The following is a 19,083-nucleotide window of genomic DNA, read 5'->3' as shown; positions in this document are numbered from 1 at the left end:
CTGAAGAATTACAGATTCACACCCATATGCCCAGAATGCGGCTTACACATGTGGTAGCATGTCTAAGCAGGCCCAAATTGTGCAGCTGACTCGCTGCCCTTGTCTGGGTCCAGTCCCCCACACTGTGGGCCAGCTTGCTAGATGGCTAGCGTGAAAGCCTTGTGACTGCAAGAATTTCCCTATTCCAGAGCCACATCCCTCATGTCTAGCTGACCAAGCGCGAATGTGGCCGCATACGCCAGGGTTGCTCGGAAAGTCCTCTGTTCAACAGTTCTCACGTGGAGGCCCGTGTCTCCTCTCTGTTCTCTCCTGCAGTGAAGCAGAGATGGTTCCTGCCATCAAGCCTCCCCGTGAAGAGTTCCTGAATAGCCGAATGCTGATGCCCCAAGACATCATGGCCTATCGGGGTCGTGAGGTGGTGGAGAATAATCTACCGCTGAGGAACGCCCCCGGCTGCGAGAGCAGAGCCTTCGCCCCCAGCCTGTACAGCGGCCTGTCCACCCCACCGGCCTCTTACCCCGTCTACAGTCACCTCCCCGTCAGCAGCTTCCTCTTCTCCGACGAGGAGCTGCGGGATGCCCGGATGCCTGTGGCCAACCCCTTCCCTAAGGAGCGGGCCCACCCCTGCGACAGTGCCAGGCCCGTCCCTGGGGACTACAGCCGGCCGGCCGTGGAGATATCTCCCAGTGCATGCCACAGCATCATCTACTCACCCAAGGAGGCAGCCCCGGAGGAGACACGCAGTGACATGCACTACGGCGTGGCCGAGGGCCCCAAGCCTGCCGCCCCCTCGGCCCGGAATGCCCCGTACTTCCCCTGTGACAAGGCTGGCAAGGAGGAAGAGAGGCCCTCCTCAGAGGATGAGATCGCCCTGCATTTCGAGCCCCCTAGTGCACCCCTGAACCGCAAGGGTCTGGTCAGTCCACAGAGCCCCCAGAAGTCTGACTGCCAGCCCAACTCGCCCACAGAGTCCTGCAGCAGCAAGAATGCCTGCATCCTCCAGACCTCCGGTTCCCCTCCAGCCAAGAGCCCCACCGACCCCAAAGCCTGCAACTGGAAGAAATACAAGTTCATTGTGCTCAACAGCCTCAACCAGAATGCCAAACCGGAGGGGCCCGAGCAGGCCGAGCTGGGCCGCCTTTCCCCTCGAGCCTACACCGCCCCACCGGCCTGCCAGCCACCCATGGAGCCCGAGGGCCTTGACCTCCAGTCCCCAACCAAGCTCAGTGCCAGCGGGGAGGACTCCACCATCCCACAGGCCAGCCGGCTCAATAACATCGTCAACAGGTGCTTTCAGAGGCAGTCTGGGCCTGGGGTCGGGGGGTCCCATGGGGGCCACTTCTTCTGATAGACGCAGGGGCTGTGTTCTTTTCTTACCTGAATACTGGGTATAGTGGAAGTGTGGAGTAAGTACCCATTGGCCGAGCTGGCCTCAGTAAGGAAGCGTATTAAACTTTGGTGTATTTTGTGGTAGCAAGAGAGAAAACTCCCATCTGTGGTAGAACATTCCATGAATCCCAAGGGCAGCTCCTTTGGTCTTGGTGTGGCCGGGTGATCTCGTACTCGCTTTGGACTGAGCGTGCCGATAGACTGCAGTACCGAGGGGAAGAAATTGGCCTGGGCTGGGGTTTTGGTCCAGTTGGACCCGTCCGGGATCTCAGGGCGTATGCTGTTTGGAGGTGGGCTTAAGGATGACTTCGTGGCCCCGGATCCAGCTGTGGCCTCTGGGTTCACCTGAGCACAGGAAGGAGGGGGCAGCATGCAGGCCAGGTGAGGTGCTTTACCCTCTGCAGCTGCTGAGGCTTTCTTTCCTCCTGCCCACAGGTCCCTGACAGGCTCCCCCCGCAGCAGCAGCGAGAGCCACTCACCGCTCTACTTGCACCCCCCCAAGTGCACATCCTGCGGCTCGCAGTCCCCACAGCACGCAGAGATGTGCCTCCACACCGCCGGCCCCACATTCCCCGAGGAGATGGGAGAGACCCAGTCTGAGTACTCGGATTCCAGCTGTGGTGAGTCCCTTCCCGCGGTGAAGGAAGGCCCTTGTCTCCGCTTCGTGGGGCTTGCATTTCCATTTCACTTATGCTCTTGTCACTGATTCGGAAAAGTCCCCGATTAGAAGGCCATGGGCGCTTAAAATCACCAGCCCGTCACCCCACTCTTTACCTCTTGAACCAGGCTGACCCGAGCCAGGGATGAGGTATTGGAGCGAACGACCAAACAGCCTTTTCAGCGGCATTCCAGCCAAGTTAGCCTGTGGGGCTGGCTCTAACTCCCAGAGCTTTCTCAGTCCCTCGGGACCCAACTACCCGGACTGACCTGTGTCGGTTCCCCCTGCTAGGCCCTGCGTTCTGTAAGGATAAGCAGCTGACCTTACTCATGCCTGCGTCTGCCACAGGTCCGAGGGAGTTTTTAACATGGGGTAGGTGCTCAGCTAATGTTAGCCGAATTAGGTTAGGTGAACTGAATTATTAAATTGAAGTTTTGGACACTCGGTGATTGGCATCCCCAGTTTTTATTAGATGAAAAGTCAGTCGTTTCCCTCAAGCTCTGACAGGATAGCCCCATCATACCTAATCCGGGGTGAGCCATCATGACATGTCATTTTCAAAATGTTCTAACAGAAGGGAAAAATCAGTTACTTACAGCGTGAGATGTGGCACAGGATTGTGGACGTGTGTGTGTAGCTGGGAGAGCAGGGACTGTCCCTGTCCGTCCCCCTGGCTATTTGCCTTTTCTCTTCATCCAGTCCCTTCTGTCTAGGCCGCCATTTCTACTTCCGTCCTTGTTGGCTCTCCCAATCTCATAGCAGTGTTTGGGGGACGTGAAATCCAGAGAGATACAGGGTGACCCTGCTCACCGTTACTTCCTCCTTTCATGGCCTCCACGTACCATTGGATTTTGGACCTCACATTCCTAGAATGCTCTGTGTACACAGCGTATACTCCTGTGAGGCGGGCAGCATGGGGCTGACTCTCCTGATTTTGGAGATAGAGGCACAGAAAGGCTCAGAGAGGTGAAGGGTCTTGCTCCAGGGCTCCTGTGTATGGATGTAAATAAAACCATGAACTGAAAAGCAAAATCAGTTCTCAGAACTCTCTAGAGAAGGAAGAACCCTGCTGAGCTTTCCTGAAGCTGGCACAGGCCATATGGGTAGCTGGTGGTTTGAGTTTCCCCTCTGTACCTTAGTATTCAACTCTGTCTTCTTTCTCCTCCATGACAGAGACTCTAAATGCTCAGAAAAATAAAACGCCCACAGGCCGGGAATGTTGGGTGGGTGGAGCTTGGGGGTTCCATAAGGCACTGAGGGCAGCTGCAGAGGGGAGCGGCCTTGGAGCCCTACCTCCCTTCCCCGCTCTAACGGTGGTGTTCCCCCCCACCCACCTCTGACAGAGAACGGGGCCTTCTTTTGCAATGAGTGTGACTGCCGCTTCTCTGAGGAGGCCTCACTCAAGAGACACACGCTGCAGACCCACAGTGACAAACCCTACAAGTGTGACCGCTGCCAGGCCTCCTTCCGCTACAAGGGCAACCTCGCCAGCCACAAGACCGTCCATACGGGTATGGCCCCGCCTCCCCCGCAGCTGGCCAAGGTTCCTGGGGGCAGGATGGGGGGAGGACCCTAGAAAAAGCAGTGTGGGGCCTTGGTCCCCCGCGGGCTGAGGCAGGGAGCGGGCCCTGCTCTGATCCAGATGTGGGCCTAACCCTGACATGTCTGCTTAGCGACTCATCCACTCCCTGTATTCTTTGTCTTTTCTCGGAGATGCTCTGTCCCGCTTTTCCTCCATTGCTGGGTCTGAAGTGTTAATCCCCACGCGCGAGTGAAGCAACTAAGGCTGAGAGAGCCAACGTAGATAGGGTTCTTGTAACCCCAGAAAAAATTACAAGCCTCTTGATTTCCTCTAAGGGCTTGTTCCTTATCAGCTCACATTCCTTTCCCAGGTAGCTTCTAATAACCCGATTGTTGTCCAAAGTTGACTCCTTCTTGGTATTTTAAATGTGACCATTATCCCGGAAACTTTCCACGAAGCAAGGCTCGGCCCTTCTATTGACTTCCCCAGCCTGACCATCGACTCTGACTCAGGCCCCAGCCTTCTTGCAAATGGAATCCAGCTGTCGTTGCCACAAGCGGAAAAGCATGTTTTTTGTTTTTTTTTTTAAAGAGAAACTAGAGCAGCCTGATTGTATCTTCCTGGTGAATGGCTTGGTTACTGAATTAGTCTTACCCAAGGGAAGAGCTGGAAGAGCCTTACTGTGTCATCTAAATTCACCCCTCAAGTTCCAGAGAGGAAAACCGAGGTCCAGAGAGGGAGAATGACTTGTCCAAGTCTGCAGTTAGATAATCCGAATGACACAGCTATTTCAAAGGCCTCCTGGAACCTTCCTCCCTCCCTGTCCCACCCCCGGTGTTGTGTCCCCTGTGCCCCAATCTACTCCTTGACCCTGGCCGCCTGCAGCCCATGCTGGTATGTGTGTGTTTGGCGAGGGGGATGCGGTGGCAGGCCCTGGATCCTCTCTCAGACATCTTCCAAAGGAGAGAAAGCTGAGGTGGCCCAGGAAGGGCAGTTTGCTTTGAGATCCGGGGACCCGGGACTGTGGAGACCTCCGTCAAATATGGCTTTCTTTGTTCTCTTTCCTTCTGGAATAGGTGAGAAACCCTATCGTTGTAACATCTGTGGAGCCCAGTTCAACCGGCCAGCCAACCTGAAAACCCACACTCGAATTCACTCTGGAGAGAAGCCCTACAAATGCGAAACCTGTGGGGCCAGATTTGTACAAGTGAGCAGGGCTGTGGGGAAAAAACCCCTCAGCCTCCGTATGCTGATGAGGGGCTCCGGGGCGGGGGGCGGGGCACAGCCCACCCCAACAGAGCCTCTCATGCTTTGCTCTTCCTTTCAGGTGGCCCACCTCCGTGCCCACGTGCTCATCCACACTGGAGAGAAGCCCTATCCCTGTGAAATCTGTGGCACCCGTTTCCGGCACCTGCAGACTTTGAAGAGCCACCTGCGAATCCACACGGGAGAGAAACCTTATCATGTATGTGAGCCTCTCGTGGCCGGCGGCTGGCTCGGGAGGGGCGGGGGAGGGGCAGGCAGCAGAACTGTTTGCTCCCATCTCAAGCACACAGTGGGATGACTGCTGAACTAATGGCCGTAAGACCTGGTTTAGGGCTGGTTGTCAGACAGGCTGCTTGACGTTGGCCGTGTCTCAGTCTGCTCATCTGTAAAGTGGGGGTATTGGGCTAGGTGGTCTGGTCCCTAGGAAAAAGCTCCATACTATAGAGGCATCGATTTTGGAGTCATTCATTCCTTCCACACTAACTGGCTTCTTACAATATGCCTCTATGCTGGACTAGATGTCTACTTAAGAGGACCCAAGGTGTTGGAGAAGGGGCAGCCGTAGGAGTGGGAGGAGAATCAGAAAAATATGGTGATATAAGAAAAAAATAATAAAGAGACAGGGAAAAGACCATTATAAGCAGGAGCAGGTAGCCAGCTACACAACAGGATACCACAAACGGGCCACTGGAATCCTAGTGTTCTGGAGGAGGGTTCTAGCCAGCCGTGGCTTGCAGGCTAATTTTTGAACATTTCATGAACTGAGAATGGTTTTAATATTTTTAAAATGCTGCAAGATGGAGAAATAATATTTTGTGACATGTGCAAATGATATAAAATTTCATTTTCAGTGTCCATAAGCCAAGTTTTATTGGGACACAGCCATGATCATTCATTTGCATATTATCCATGGGGACATTCCTACCTCAGGGGCAGGGTCGTGGGGGTGATATATTCACTCTCCCGCTCTTTCCCAGTGAAAAAGAGTTTGCGATCTCTGCTATAGAGGGGAGAGATACTGGCCGGGCAGCTGGGATATCTGGTTCTTCTTCTGATCTGACACCAGCTCTTTTTAGGGCCGTAGGCAGGCCCTGACCCTCTCTCGGGGGACCACAGTTTTCCTCCTCTGTAAAAGGACAAAGGTGCTGTAGATGAGCAGTTTTCAGACTGTGCTCTTTCCGTCCACCCCACGGCCTCTTTTACCTTTTGAGTTTCTATTGAATTGGAAGAGAGAGTCCCATGGCTTACAAGCGTGAAAACCACTGTGTTCGTGACACTGTTCTGGTGGGTTTGTGGCATCACTGGAGGTAGTGATGGACACAAGGACGAACCAATGAATGGTTCCCCTGTATCACAAATGGGAACCTGCAAAATGTAGGTATTTTCATCCACTTGTTTATCAGTCCCTGAGTGAGTATCTTCTCACTTGCTTTTTGTGCTTGGACGCGTTAGTTCCCCCTCTCGATACCCCTATATCCTCATCTGTAAAAGGAGCCTGATAATCGTACCTACCCCACGGAGTCGTTGTATTCCGTTAACGAATTCGCTCAAGTGTCAGGCTAGTCCTTGGCACACAGTAAGAATACAGTAAGTATTTGCTAGAAGTTTAGATGCATCAGTGTCGAGTTAAGAGTGACCTTCAGAGCATGTCAACTCAGTCCTTTACAGAAGGGAAAGCCGAGGCCCACGGAGAGAAATGATGTGCTTGGCTGCGGAAAAGCAGGAGCCACACGTCACACTTCCCACTTTAGAAAACAGGGAAGGGACACTTGTACAGAGCTCACTTACCGCTTAGCTGGAGCCGGAACTCCTAACCCGGCCTTCGAGAGGGACGAGCTGCTCAGAGGGAGACTTTCCTCCTCTGGGACTTCAAGCGATGACCGCTAACAGTCTGCCTCTGGTTTTCCCTCAGTGCGAGAAGTGCAACCTGCATTTCCGTCACAAAAGCCAGCTGCGTCTTCACTTGCGCCAGAAGCACGGCGCCATCACCAACACCAAGGTGCAATACCGCGTGTCCGCCACTGACCTGCCCCCGGAGCTCCCCAAAGCCTGCTGAAGCATGGAGTGTCGATGCTTTCCATTCGAGTCCCTTCTCAGAATCTACCCAAAGGATACTGTAACACTTTACGATGTTCATCCCATGATGTAGTGCCTCTTTCATCCACTAGTGCAAATCATAGCTGGGGTGGGGGTGGGGGGAGGGGCGTGGGGACGGGGGGGCCAAGGCGGCTCCCCTTCCCCCACTGCCATAAAACATTAAGAAAATAATATTGCTTCTTCTCCTATGTGTAAGGCAAACCATGTCAGCAAAAAGCAAAATCATTTTATATATCAAAGTGGGGGAGTGTGCAGAAGTTCTGACTTGACTTGGTCTGCAAAATGAGGAATGTATATGTTTTGTGGGGACAGACGTTTCTTTTGTATGTAAATGTGCATTCTTTTAAAAGAAGAGACTTCGGTATGTTATCAAAGAGAGGGCTTTAATTTTTTTAACCAAAGGTGAAGGAATATATGGCAGAGTTGTAAATATATAAATATATATATATATAAAATAAATATATATAAACCTAAAAAAGATATATTAAAAATATAAAACTGCGTTAAAGGCTCGATTTTGTATCTGCAGGCAGACACGGATCTGAGAATCTTTATTGAGAAAGAGCACTTAAGAGAATATTTTAAGTATTGCATCTGTATAAGTAAGAAAATATTTTGTCTAAGATGCCTCAGTGTATTTGTATTTTTTTGCAAGTGAAGGTTTACAATTTACAAAGTGTGTATTAAAAAAAAAACATAAAAAAGAACAAAAAAAAGCTGCCGAAGGAAAAATGTGTAGTTTTGTTCTAGTTTTCGGTTTGTATATACCTGTACAACGTGTCCTACGGTGCCTTTTTTCATGGAAGTGTTCAGTGACGGACGAGCGCGCCATCCTTTCTGAAGTGTAGGCAGACACAGGGACTTGAAGTCGTCGCTAACTAAGCTCTCTTTGGGAATGTTTGTCTCATCACATTCTGCGTCATGCTTGTGTTAGAACTACTCCGGAGACAGGGTTTGGCTGTGTCTAAACTGCATTACCGCGTTGTAAAATATAGCTGTACAAATACAAGAATAAAATGTTGAAAAGTCAAGTGGGCTCGTTCCGGTCTTTCCTCGTGTTGGGATCAGGACTTGAATGGGTCTGGTTTCCTCTGCTCTGAACCTAGTGGGAGATGCTCCTGGAGAGGAGTGCTGCTGGCTGCTGGGGTCTTGGGCAGGCCGAGGCTGGGGCTGGCTCCTGGAAACTGGGCAGGGACCCGCTGTTGACGCCCAGACCGGGACGGGCTGCAGGCTCCAGACCCTGGTCGTGAGGAACGCCGGTGGGGGATGTGGGATGGACCACTTCTCATCTCTCTTTCTGGTTGGTTCTCGCTTCTGTCTGGTTTTCATTCGGAGCTCTGTTTTTCATTGAGCTTTCATGAATTCTCTTCTAGCCCTTCTGACACAAAGTTATAGGCGTCCTTTCCTTCTCTGTGTCTTGGAGAATTTGCCCATTCTGTGAAGGCTCCTCTTGCCTCCCGGCTTCATAAACAATTTCTCTCCACTGCGGGTCAGGGGACAATGTGAAGGCAGGTCTGGCCCCATCATACATTTCGCAGCCTTGGTGCCATTGAAGTATTTCTGGTACCTGCTGTGTGGTTGACGATTGACAGGTATGTATGGACTCAGAAGCTTCACAAATGGCGACCAGCAAGCAACCCTCTATCCCTGGAGAAGTGCTCCTTGTCCAGAGAACTCTGGCGGAAGGCAGCCATTTCCTCCTGTGTGACCTGGGACAACCATTTCCCCTTTGTGTCCTTTTCCCAACCTGTCCATGAGAGGATTAGATTAACTAGATCATTTCTGAGTCCATGATTCAGACATAAGTTCACCCTAGCTTGCGTTGGCATCCAGTTTTGTTTCACCTCAAAAAACCCCAAGGATCAAGTTTGATTGATGAGACCTAAGAACAGTGAGGACAAGTGCGGTCCTGGCCCCCAGCCCAGAGGAGAAAGTCCGTGCTTGCCCTCTCCTGGTTCCTGGGTGGCCGTGGGGCGGGGCTGTGGAGCGGAGCCCCTCCCCGGGCCCTAAGGCCAGTGGTTGGACACAGGCGGCCCCTGGCAGGGCCTTTGCAGCAGGCTCTGGGCACGTGCTGAGAGGTTTGTGGGGGCTGAGCACCCAAAGCCCCAGAGAGAGCCTCCGCAAGTCACGCCACCCTCTGCCAGCCACATGGCCTTTTGGTTCAGGTTTCCTTTGAAAATGACTTTAGAGGACTTGCCAGCTCGAGGCCTCAGCTCACCCTGCTCTTTGAAAAGGGAGAAGATGATCCCTCTGCTCCCATAGAAACTTGGAAAAAGAACTTACAAAACAGACGGCTTCAGAAATGACAATTCACAGGCCTGAGGGAGGCTGGCCCCGGGCCCTTCCGCTCCCAGAGGGCCTCCGAATTCGTTTATGTGTCATTACTGTTTAATAGACGATGGGCCCAGGGCAGACAGTGTGGGTGGCGTTCAAGTTCAAACAAAATGGAAGATCAAAGAGTAACTGGAGCCCATTGACAATCAATAATGAGTAAAAAGCAAACATCTCTAAACAGATAAGCTAGGGCAAGGGCGTACAGAATTTTTATTACAAGAGCAAGTATGACATGAATGCCACATTTTACAAATTCATAACTTATAGAACAGGGGGTTCATCATGTTCTCTATATTGTTGGAATTTTGGAGGAAAAGTTTCTGGACACCAGGTTGGTGGTTGGGGGCTAAATCTGGAGAGGCAGGGAACTTAGAATCGAGCAGAATTCCTAAGGAGCTTGAAGGGAGGAGATAGTAAGGATCACCCAGCTCAAATCTGTCATTGCCCCATGAAGGGACTGAGGCAGGAGAGATGAGGAAAGCTGTCTACTATCCCCTCTCTTTGTGGGGATGATTTTCAAAGCAGCTTTGCATCAATGATCACATTCAATTCTTACAACCACCCCTCAGAATAAGGTTACGGGGGACTGGAAACCACACACTCACCTCAGACACTCCCGGACAGTGCCCCCCGAGCTCCAACTCAACCAAGAGGTCCATAGTAACATCTCAAGCTGCACCTGCCCACAGAATTTCACCAAAGAAACTGCTTTGTCCTCAGGCCCTGGAGAAGAGCCAGAACGTGGGCAGCCATATCCCACATCATGCAACCCTACCCCCTGACCACTAATTTGTCTAAGGGTGAACACTGGATCCAGGGGCAGCCCGCCTCCCGAGGGTCTGCAGCCCTATCACAGCACCTACAGTGTGATATAAATAGGGGTGCTAATGAGTTGGGTCACCGCCAAGGTTGTGTGTTCTGGGAATTTATAGTGAAATGTGGAGACAGGCAGCCACTCCAGTGTTTCTTAGACTTCGGTCATTTGTAAGCCAGCTTCGTGATTTTGCTATAATATCACACCCTGATTATTTATGTACTGCTTTCCTTTAAATCAATGTATTTCTTAGGTATGCGTTTTCCCCAAATATAAATTAAAATGAATGAAGTACTAAGTGCATTCAAAATAAAAATGTTCACTCATGTGTCTTCACTTCTGCTGCCTCGTGTTCTCCCAGAAGCATGCTTCAGAGAACACTAACGGGGAAGAGAAGCGGAGAGATGCCGACAGATGTGAATCCCTGGGGAGTAGAGGGGTTGCATGAATGGCAGAGCACTGGAGTGAGATCCCCAGAGGAAGCCTGGAAGTAGAATGACCTTCTAGTACCTGGTTCTATGAAGCTTGTCATTGAGTGGGAGTGTCTGGTCTTAGATTTCTAAAAGATTCCATCCCTCTTATAAGCACTTTTCAATCAGGTCCTTGCCTTCCCTGCTTACCACCTGCCATTACTTGGACTGGGCTGTGTGAGTCCCTATTTCCTGGAACCAGAAGAGCACAATTTACCCAGGTGCTCAGGCCTCTGGGGTATCTGCCATTAAGAAGATCCTTAACGACTCTTAGATTGGGTCTAGGCTTCTCCCTAGTAGAGGCTGAGGCATGTTGTGATCCCTCAGAGGTAAGACAAGTGAGCTACTCAAAATACTATAGCCACTTGGCAAGACAGCATTGTTCCTCTAAGCCCCCGAGGCAGCCACAGGCAGCTTCTAACAGGCATCCTGGAGTCCAGCGCTGCCATGGGCATGGGGTCCAGCACCTGTCGTATTGCATCACTGAAGGAGGAGTAAGCATCAGCAATCACAAGGGAGAGGTCTTATAGACAGGAGGGTGCTGAAGCAGGAAGCCCTATAGTCTAGGATGGGGACCCAGTGGGGCTGGGAGCCCCTACAGGTCTATACTGGCCCCCAAGCCCTTGGGTTCTAGGCCTCTCATTAAATGAGTCTGACATATTAAACCCCAAAAGGCTGGCTTGTCAGCACATCTCAAGATGAGTTTCCTGAGTCTTCCTTCCTTTTGCTTCCCAAACAAGCAGTTTGGTTAAATAACAAGGATGATAAGAGTCAGAACCACAGAGTATTGTGACTAGATGGGGCCTTGGAGATTAGGCTCCTATCTGATGGATGAAGACACTAGGTGCAGAGGGGAGAAGGGACGTCTCTAAGGTCACACCAAGAATTTTTTTTTTTTTAAGATTTTATTTATCTGAGAGAGAGAGAACACAAGCAGGAGGAGTAGCAGACAGAGAGGGAGAAGCAGGCTCCCCACTCCGGGCTAGATCCCAGGACCCCAGATCATGACTTAAGCTGAAGGCAGACACTTAACTGACTGAGCCACCCAGGTGCCCCCACGCCAAGAATTTTTATCAGTGAGGGCCCCTGACACCTACTTTGGTTTATAACATCATCCCAGCCTTCAAGGAGTGTGTGGTCAAGTTGGGAAAACAAAACATGGACAAATATGGAGGTAACATCACAAAGAAACACAGAGACACAACATTATGGCTAAGGAGTGACAGTCCTGAGCAGGTGATGTTCCGAATGTCAAGTGCTCCTTCAGGCAGAAGGAGGCAGACAGCCTGAGCTGGAAGTGAGCAGGACTTTCTCAGGGCTTTCACACGTCTCCCTCCTTCCTGTGGGACTGCAGTGCCTCCTTCTGTCTAGAATGAGCTGTCCTCCTTCATGTCACCAATGGGAGCCACTTCTGGAGTGGGCTCAGTTTCTTACAGCTGCTGTCATACAAACTGAGTGGCCCAGACAACAGAAAGGTATCGTCTCACAGATCTGGAGAATGGAAGTCTCAGAGCAAGGTGCTGTCAGGGTTGGTTTCTTCTGAGAGCTTATTCCAGTCTTTTCCCCTAGCTCCTAGAGGTTTGCTGGCAATCCTTGACACTCCTTTGCTGATAGAAGCATCACCTTGGTCCCTGTCTTCACCTTCACATTCTCCCTGTGTCCCACCTTCCCGTTTTTATGTGGAATTGGTGTAGGGCCTACCCTGAGGACCTCATCTTAACTAATGACATCTGCAACAACCCTAATCGGGTCACATTCTGAGGTTCTGGGGGTTAGAATTTCAACATACGAATTTTGAGGGGACACCATTCAACCCATGACAGTGATTGTGGGTAGGAGAGGAGATGGTGAGATGCTCTCGGAAGTGACATCATCCTCACTTTCCCTTTGCACTTTCTCCCTGCTGCCAAGAGTGAAGGGAATTGAGATTTGGAGGACGTTCTTGATGCCAGGCACGGGGCTTTGCACTCATGGTTTCACCACAGCCCACTGAGGGGGACTCGAGTGACCTCTTACAGGTGAGGAGGATGAGATGCATAAAGACCAAGTCACTTGGCTGAGATCAGGCAATGCTTCTCCACTTTTCCTCCCCCCAACTGTGTTCTTCATGTCATTGGTGGGTCTTACATCAGAAGAGCATTAGGGGACAAAGTAACTATGCTCAGTAACCACACTTTGGTTAAGCAGAAGGGAGAAAAATCTAGATCCCTGTAGGTCCCTATGGAATAGGAATTACCAAGAATGTGTATACCAGACCATTATAGGTTTGATAAAAGCCCCTTAACAAGAACTGGAGACTAATAGTCTAATCCAGCAGCTCTTGCCATAGGGAGCATTTAAATGTTCTGCTGACTGCTCCCCCAGTTACACTCCTGCACTCCAGGGCTGAGAATCTCTAATCTAATCCAATCCTTTCATCATACGTAAAAGAGAACCAAGTGATATTAAGCAAAGACATTCAATGAGGGGGAGGAAGTACCTAAGCCAGTGTTCTTCCCATTAAAATCACTGCCTTATGCTGCCATGATTTTCTATTACCAGAAACCTTAGTGTAGCCCCTAAATGACTGCCTTCCTCGAATATCTTCATATTTCTAATCACTTCCTTGTTATGACTCTAGGGGAGCAAAATTTGGACTCATGGGTAGGAATTATAAAAAGGCAGACCTCCACTGGGTAAAGGAAAGGATTTCTGAACAGATGTGTAAGAATGGAAGGGGCTTTGGGTGGGCCCCTGAGCTCATTGCTGAGGTGGTTACACAGAAGATACAGAGCAAGTTGACAACGATGTTGACATGGGGAAAGGGCTGGGCTGAATGACTCTAAGTTCCCTTTTCAAGCTCGAGATTCCCTCCTGTCCCATCCCATTTAGAAACTGGTTTTGCTCATGGGAAGATGTCAGGAGTAATGGGTCTACTATGACTCTCAAGAAAGAAGGGCGTGATCATCCAAGTCTAGGGCCATTTTGTGTAGGGCTGGACAGCTCCTGTGCCCCGGAACGGAGCTGCATTCCAGGGGTGGCTTGGATCTCTTTTTCCCAGCACACCCTGGCTTGGGGGTTCATACACATCGTTTCCTGAGAGTGGTGCTATGCCTCACCTCCCTGTTTCTACCTGGGTCCCCTATCTTTCTGTCACGTGGAGAAATGCATCACTTCCCCAACAATCTAGGCTGCAGTCTGCGTACACACCGTCCCCTCAATTTAGCGTGTCCTTTTTCTCCTTCTACTCTCTCCCAGCACTCCACCCCGGGAACTCCTTCAGGACCAGACAACCAGGAATTTCCTCAGCCTAAACCACCATGGGCATCTGTACAGGTTTGCTGAATGACAGAACCAGAGAGTGAGGTGTGATTAGGGCTCCAGTTGGTTTGAAAGCTCTTCCGGGGCCCACATGTTTGAGGCAGTCTAGCAAACAGCCACAAGGTGGCAGGCTACACCACGCACTGAAGGCTCAGGAGCCACTTTCTGGTTCCAGGGAAGCTGGAAGGTCGTCAGTGGGGTTAGTGCTATTTCTTCTGCTTGGCTTCCTGGGCCTTTGTGCCTGCTCCCTTCCTATAACCCTCTTCTTCATCTCAGCCAAGCCATCCCATGGGATTGGCTGGTGGCCTATGGGATGTGATTTGTGGTCCTCTGGCCCCCAAGTCTCTCCTTCAGAAACCTACTTGGGTGTGTGAATTTCCACTCCGAAAGCCATTGCTTTGTTTCAGGTTTACAGCTCTCCTAGGGAAAAAGAGGTCAGATCTCCATTCTGGGGCAAAAACAGGCAATCTCTAATAGACCGCCGGAAGGAGCAGGGGCTCATGAGAGGACACTAACAATAAATAGAACTGAATGTACAGATCTCCAGAGGCTTTCATTGCCAAGAGCTCTCTTAATCCTCACCGCAACCTTGCCAGTTAAGGAAGAAAGATCCCGGTTGGCAGATAAAGGAACTGGGATTCAGAGCGGACCGCCTAAGAACACACAGGTGGGTAAGTGGCAAGCCGGGGGATGTAACTTTTACTTCTGACTTGCAGGCAGGGCCGCAGCTAGCAGGGGGGCTACCTTTGTGTGTTGGCTGTTGAATTAACGAAAAGGGGCCCCTTTCTTGATGCACTCGAGCACACGGCTTTTCCAACTGCACAGCACCGTCTAAGGACAGAGTTTAGAATTTCAGAACTGGAGGGGCGCCTGGGTGGCACAGTGAAGCGTCTGCCATCAGCTGGGGTCACGATCTCGGGGTCTCAGGATGGAGCCTACCGTCCAGCTCCGTGCTCCCTCTCCCTCCTCGGCTCCTCCCCGGCTAGTGTGAGCTCACTCACTCTCTCAAATAAATAAATACAATCTAAAATAAATAAATAAATAAATTTCAGAGGTAGAATTCTCTTTGGGTCAAAATCCCAAATTCTGGGTGTTAGAGAGGAAGCCAGCAGGGCGTCTCGCACTGCTCAACATCTGCATGGCAGTGTTGGCCCGAGTTCTGGATGCCTGGTACCAGGTGTGGACTGGCGGCGCACCCTGGGCATCTTAGCACTCCCCTTTAATGCTGAGGGCCTGGGGTTGCCTCTTCAGCTTTCCTCTCCGGATCCTATTTGGTGACCCTGGGTACATGAGGGTGGAGGGGCATCATCGAAGCTGCTGGCCTGGGCCCTTGCGGTGAGATCCTGGGCAAGGCTCTTGATTCGAGGTCACCTGGCTTGGTCAGCAAACTGCTGCTCCCTGGTCCTCAGAGTCTGACTACACATGAAAAGATTGCACAGGATAATCTCCAAGGCCCCTTCTGGAAACCATGACCCTGACTTTTCCAGCCTCAGTAACCGGGAGACAGTGATTGCTCTTGCCTGGGGTGTCCTGGGAATAGAAATCACTCAGAAACAACAGAGATCTAATGGCTGGAGGACTGCCCTTTCTCATCTATTATTTCCAGTGTTTTCTGCATCCCCTGAACTGAACGTGATGAAGGAATAGGAGGCAAGCTGAAGACAAAGCCTAAGTCTACAGCCTGCAACCTCCCCCTCCCCCATTCCTAGGTGGGATCTGTGATGTTCTTCCAGGAAGTTCCCAACTATCTTAATGCTAATGCCTTGCTAGAGGGGAAAACAACCTTAACTTGACAATGGTAAGGCCTCCAGTATCCTGTAGGTCCTCTTTAGCAGATGACAGTTCTTTTGAAACCTCCCTTTTTCCTTACCTCCCCCAACCCCACAGTATATGATCAGCCACCTCTCACAACCCCAGTGCAGCAGCTCATTCTGCCCACGGGTCCTGTCCCCGTGCTTTAATAAACCACCATTTTGCACCAAAGACGCCTCAAGACTTCTTTCTCGGTCGTCGGCTCCGGACTCCACCCCACTGAACCTCACCTATATTCCAATACCACATCAGACCAACATTCACAGACCTGGGGCTTCCCTACCCATGCCTCCCGACATTTTCGCAGTTCAGAAGGGGCTTACGGTGTGACACTAGTTACCATGAACCCCAACCTACTTAACAGTTCACAAGGGACTCTGAGTTCCTATATATTTAACAATTTGTAACTTTGCTAAGGCAAAGTCTTTTCTTAAAAATAACATTCTTTGATTTCAAAATTAATGTATGTTAAATGCACAAAAACTTGGAAAGCTGCTATGACAAAAATAATACTAAATAGCATTTCTTGAACATTCACAATGTTCCAGGATGGTTTTAAAAAAAATCATTTTTAAATAATTATAGATTCACAGGAAGTTACAAAAATAGTACAGAGAAGTCCTGTGCACCCTTCTCCCAGCCCAGTTTCCCCCAGTGGTAACATCTTATGTAACCACAACACAGTATCAAAGCCAGGAAGTCAACACAGTTGGTACAATGTACAGATCTTATTCAGATTTCACTAGTTTTGCATGTACTCGTGCATGTGTGTGTGTGTGTGTGTGTGTGTGTGTGTGTGTATGTAGTTCTGGTGATTTTATCTCATGTGTAGATTCACGGATTCCTGCTACCCCTTCACAGTCATCCTCTTCCCCTCCCTTCATCCCTACTGCCTGGCAACCACTGTTCTTCATCTGTATAATTTTGTCATTTAAGAATATTCTAAGTCAGTCAGAGAAAGACAAATACCCTATGATTTCACTCATATGTGGAATTTAAGGAACGAAACAGATGAACATAGGGGAAGGGAAGGAAAAATAAAATAAGATAAAAATTGAGAGGAGGGCAAACCGAGACACTGGACTCTAGGAAACAAACTGAGGGTTGCTGGAGGGGAGGGGGAGTTTGGAGTAACTGGGGGGTATATGCAACTGATGAATCACTATGTTCTACTTCTGAAACGAATACAAATACATACATACATACATGGAAATGCTGGAGACTATGCCTTGGCGAAGAAGAAGAAGAAGAAGAAGGAGAAGGAGAAGGAGAAGGAGAAGGAGAAGAAAGAAAGAAAGAAAGAAAGAAAGAAAGAAAGAAAGAAAGAAAGAAAAGGAAAAGAAAGAAAAAAAAAGAAACGAAAAGAAAAGAATGTTATATACATGGAGGGGTGCCTGGGTGGCTCAGTAAGTTAAGCACCTGACTTTTGGTTTCAGCTCTGGTCATGATCTCAGGGTCCTGGGATCGAGCCCTGCATCGGGCCCCTGCTCAGTGGGGAGTCTGCTTCTCCTTCTGCTTCCCCCCCTTGTGTTCTTTCTCTTGCTCACTCACTCTCTCAAATTGATAAAATCTTTTTTAAAAAGAACCTTTAAAAAAGAATGTGATACACATGGAATGTAATAATAGCAATATAATATAATGGTATAATAATAGTAAATAACACGTATTCAACATTCACTGTGTGCTGGGGATGGTTTCTACCTCTGTACAGCTATGAGCTCATTGATCCCCTCAAAAACCCACTGCAATGATTTCTATTAATACCCCTACTTTCAGATGCGGAGCCTGAGGTAGTCACCTCATTTTATTCAGACAGTAACTGACAGAGCTGAGATTAAAATCCATATCTTGCTCTAGAGTCTGAACCTTTATTTATAATATTAGGCTACCTTTTTAAATAGATTCAATATAAATTTTTAAAAACTAAACACAGAATAGTATAATTCAATAGAAGCTTCAGAAAGTGTCAAATGATTGCTACCATACAGACCGCATTCTTTCAAGACAATGCAATTAAGGGAAAAATCAATAATTAAATGGGAGCTGGAAAAATTTCATTTGTTTGTAAATTTTCAAAATTCTACCTCTAAACAACTTGTGGGTCAGAGAAGAAGACAGGAGTTTATTCTAGCAAGGGAGCAAGGGTTCATGGACAGGATGCCATGAGGTGACAGTGTGATTGTTTCGAGGCCGTCAACAAAGGCGACACTGTGCTGACCGGACCAAGTCCAGGAGGGCAGGTGATGTGTCCCGGTCATCCCCACAGTCCCAGAGCCTCACCTGACACTCTGCCCTCATGGAGTCCCTGTTTAGTAACGGACGCCACCTAAAAATAGACCCCAATGAGGACACTGCCTCAATGTTCCTGGATCCTGAGTCAAAAACTCAGAAATATTTGCAAAAGCTTTCTGGTTTTTACTGGAGTCCCATTTCGAGAGCATGATGGGTTGCCAAAGCGTGGCCTCACGTCACCGATTCACTGCTTCTTCAACTTTGAACGGTTTCCTCCTGTGTTTGACGGAGGATTGCTTTCACACGGACGCTGTATTGAGGTGGCGTCACAGGGCTCTGCCCGAGGGTCCCGTCGGTGAGCTCCGATGGGAGGCCGCTGCCTCCAGCCGCACTGGGCGCCCGGCACTGACGCAGGTTCCCCACGAGGCTCTGTGTCTCAGAAATCATCATGTGCTGCCCCGGAAAGACACCGACGCTATACAGCCTTACGAATTATAGACACCAAAACGGGATGTTCCTTTTTTTTTTTTTTTAAGATTTTATTTATTCATTCGACAGAGAGAGAGACAGCCAGCGAGAGAGGGAACACAAGCAGGGGGAGTGGGAGAGGAAGAAGCAGGCTCACAGCGGAGGAGCCTGATGTGGGGCTCGATCCCATAACGGCGGGATCACACCCTGAGCCGAAGGCAGACGCTTAACCGCTGTGCCACCCAGGCGCCCCAGGGGGATGTTCCATTTTTAATCAAATATATTCTATAATCAAATTTTTCTCCAGAATAACTTGACACAAAAAATGAAGGGCAGGAAGACGTGGGGTAAAGAGAACGTGGACCTTTTGTTTCTCTATGACTGTATTTTTGTACTGCTTGAAATTTCACAACGAGTTTATTACATTTAAACCTGGATCTAGGGAAAAGCTGAGTGGATAAATGCATCCAATCAGTGAGCCACATTGTTTGGGTTCAAATCCTAGAACCGTCACTTAGTAACTCTGTGACCACCAGTAAATGACTTAGCTTTTCTGTGCTCAGTTTCCTCACCTGTAAAATGGGAATAGTCATTACAGTAGCGACCTCATAGGGTTCTTGTGGGACAAAATGCATGAATATACGTAAAGTACTCAGAAATACTCACGATGCAAAGTCAGCATTCTATCACTATTCACTTTTATTATAATAAAATTTCATTA

General features: G+C 49.5%; 1 protein-coding gene across 5 annotated transcripts in view; it reads left to right on the top strand.

The window, feature by feature from the left end:
- The window catches only part of BCL6 (BCL6 transcription repressor), an 84,057-nt gene extending 76,060 nt beyond the window's left edge, over positions 1–7,997 (top strand). For 4 of the 5 annotated variants that reach the window (XM_044383416.3, XM_026496663.4, XM_026496686.4 and 1 more), the window contains 6 exons: positions 316–1,287; positions 1,825–2,009; positions 3,391–3,558; positions 4,646–4,776; positions 4,897–5,034; positions 6,748–7,997. In XM_044383416.3, the coding sequence (XP_044239351.1) occupies positions 316–1,287; positions 1,825–2,009; positions 3,391–3,558; positions 4,646–4,776; positions 4,897–5,034; positions 6,748–6,891 (1,738 nt within the window). In that variant the 3' untranslated portion in view covers positions 6,892–7,997. The remainder of the gene's footprint in view (positions 1–315; positions 1,288–1,824; positions 2,010–3,390; positions 3,559–4,645; positions 4,777–4,896; positions 5,035–6,747) is intronic. The other variant, XM_057306861.1, reaches the window with a different exon arrangement.
- Positions 7,998–19,083: the final 11,086 nt, after the last annotated feature.

The sequence above is a fragment of the Ursus arctos genome, unplaced genomic scaffold (genome assembly GCF_023065955.2).
Source record: "Ursus arctos isolate Adak ecotype North America unplaced genomic scaffold, UrsArc2.0 scaffold_4, whole genome shotgun sequence".
In the NCBI taxonomy this organism is placed as follows: domain Eukaryota; kingdom Metazoa; phylum Chordata; class Mammalia; order Carnivora; family Ursidae; genus Ursus; species Ursus arctos.
Note: the sequence above shows the minus strand (reverse complement) of the source record. Positions and strands in the feature narration are given on the sequence as shown.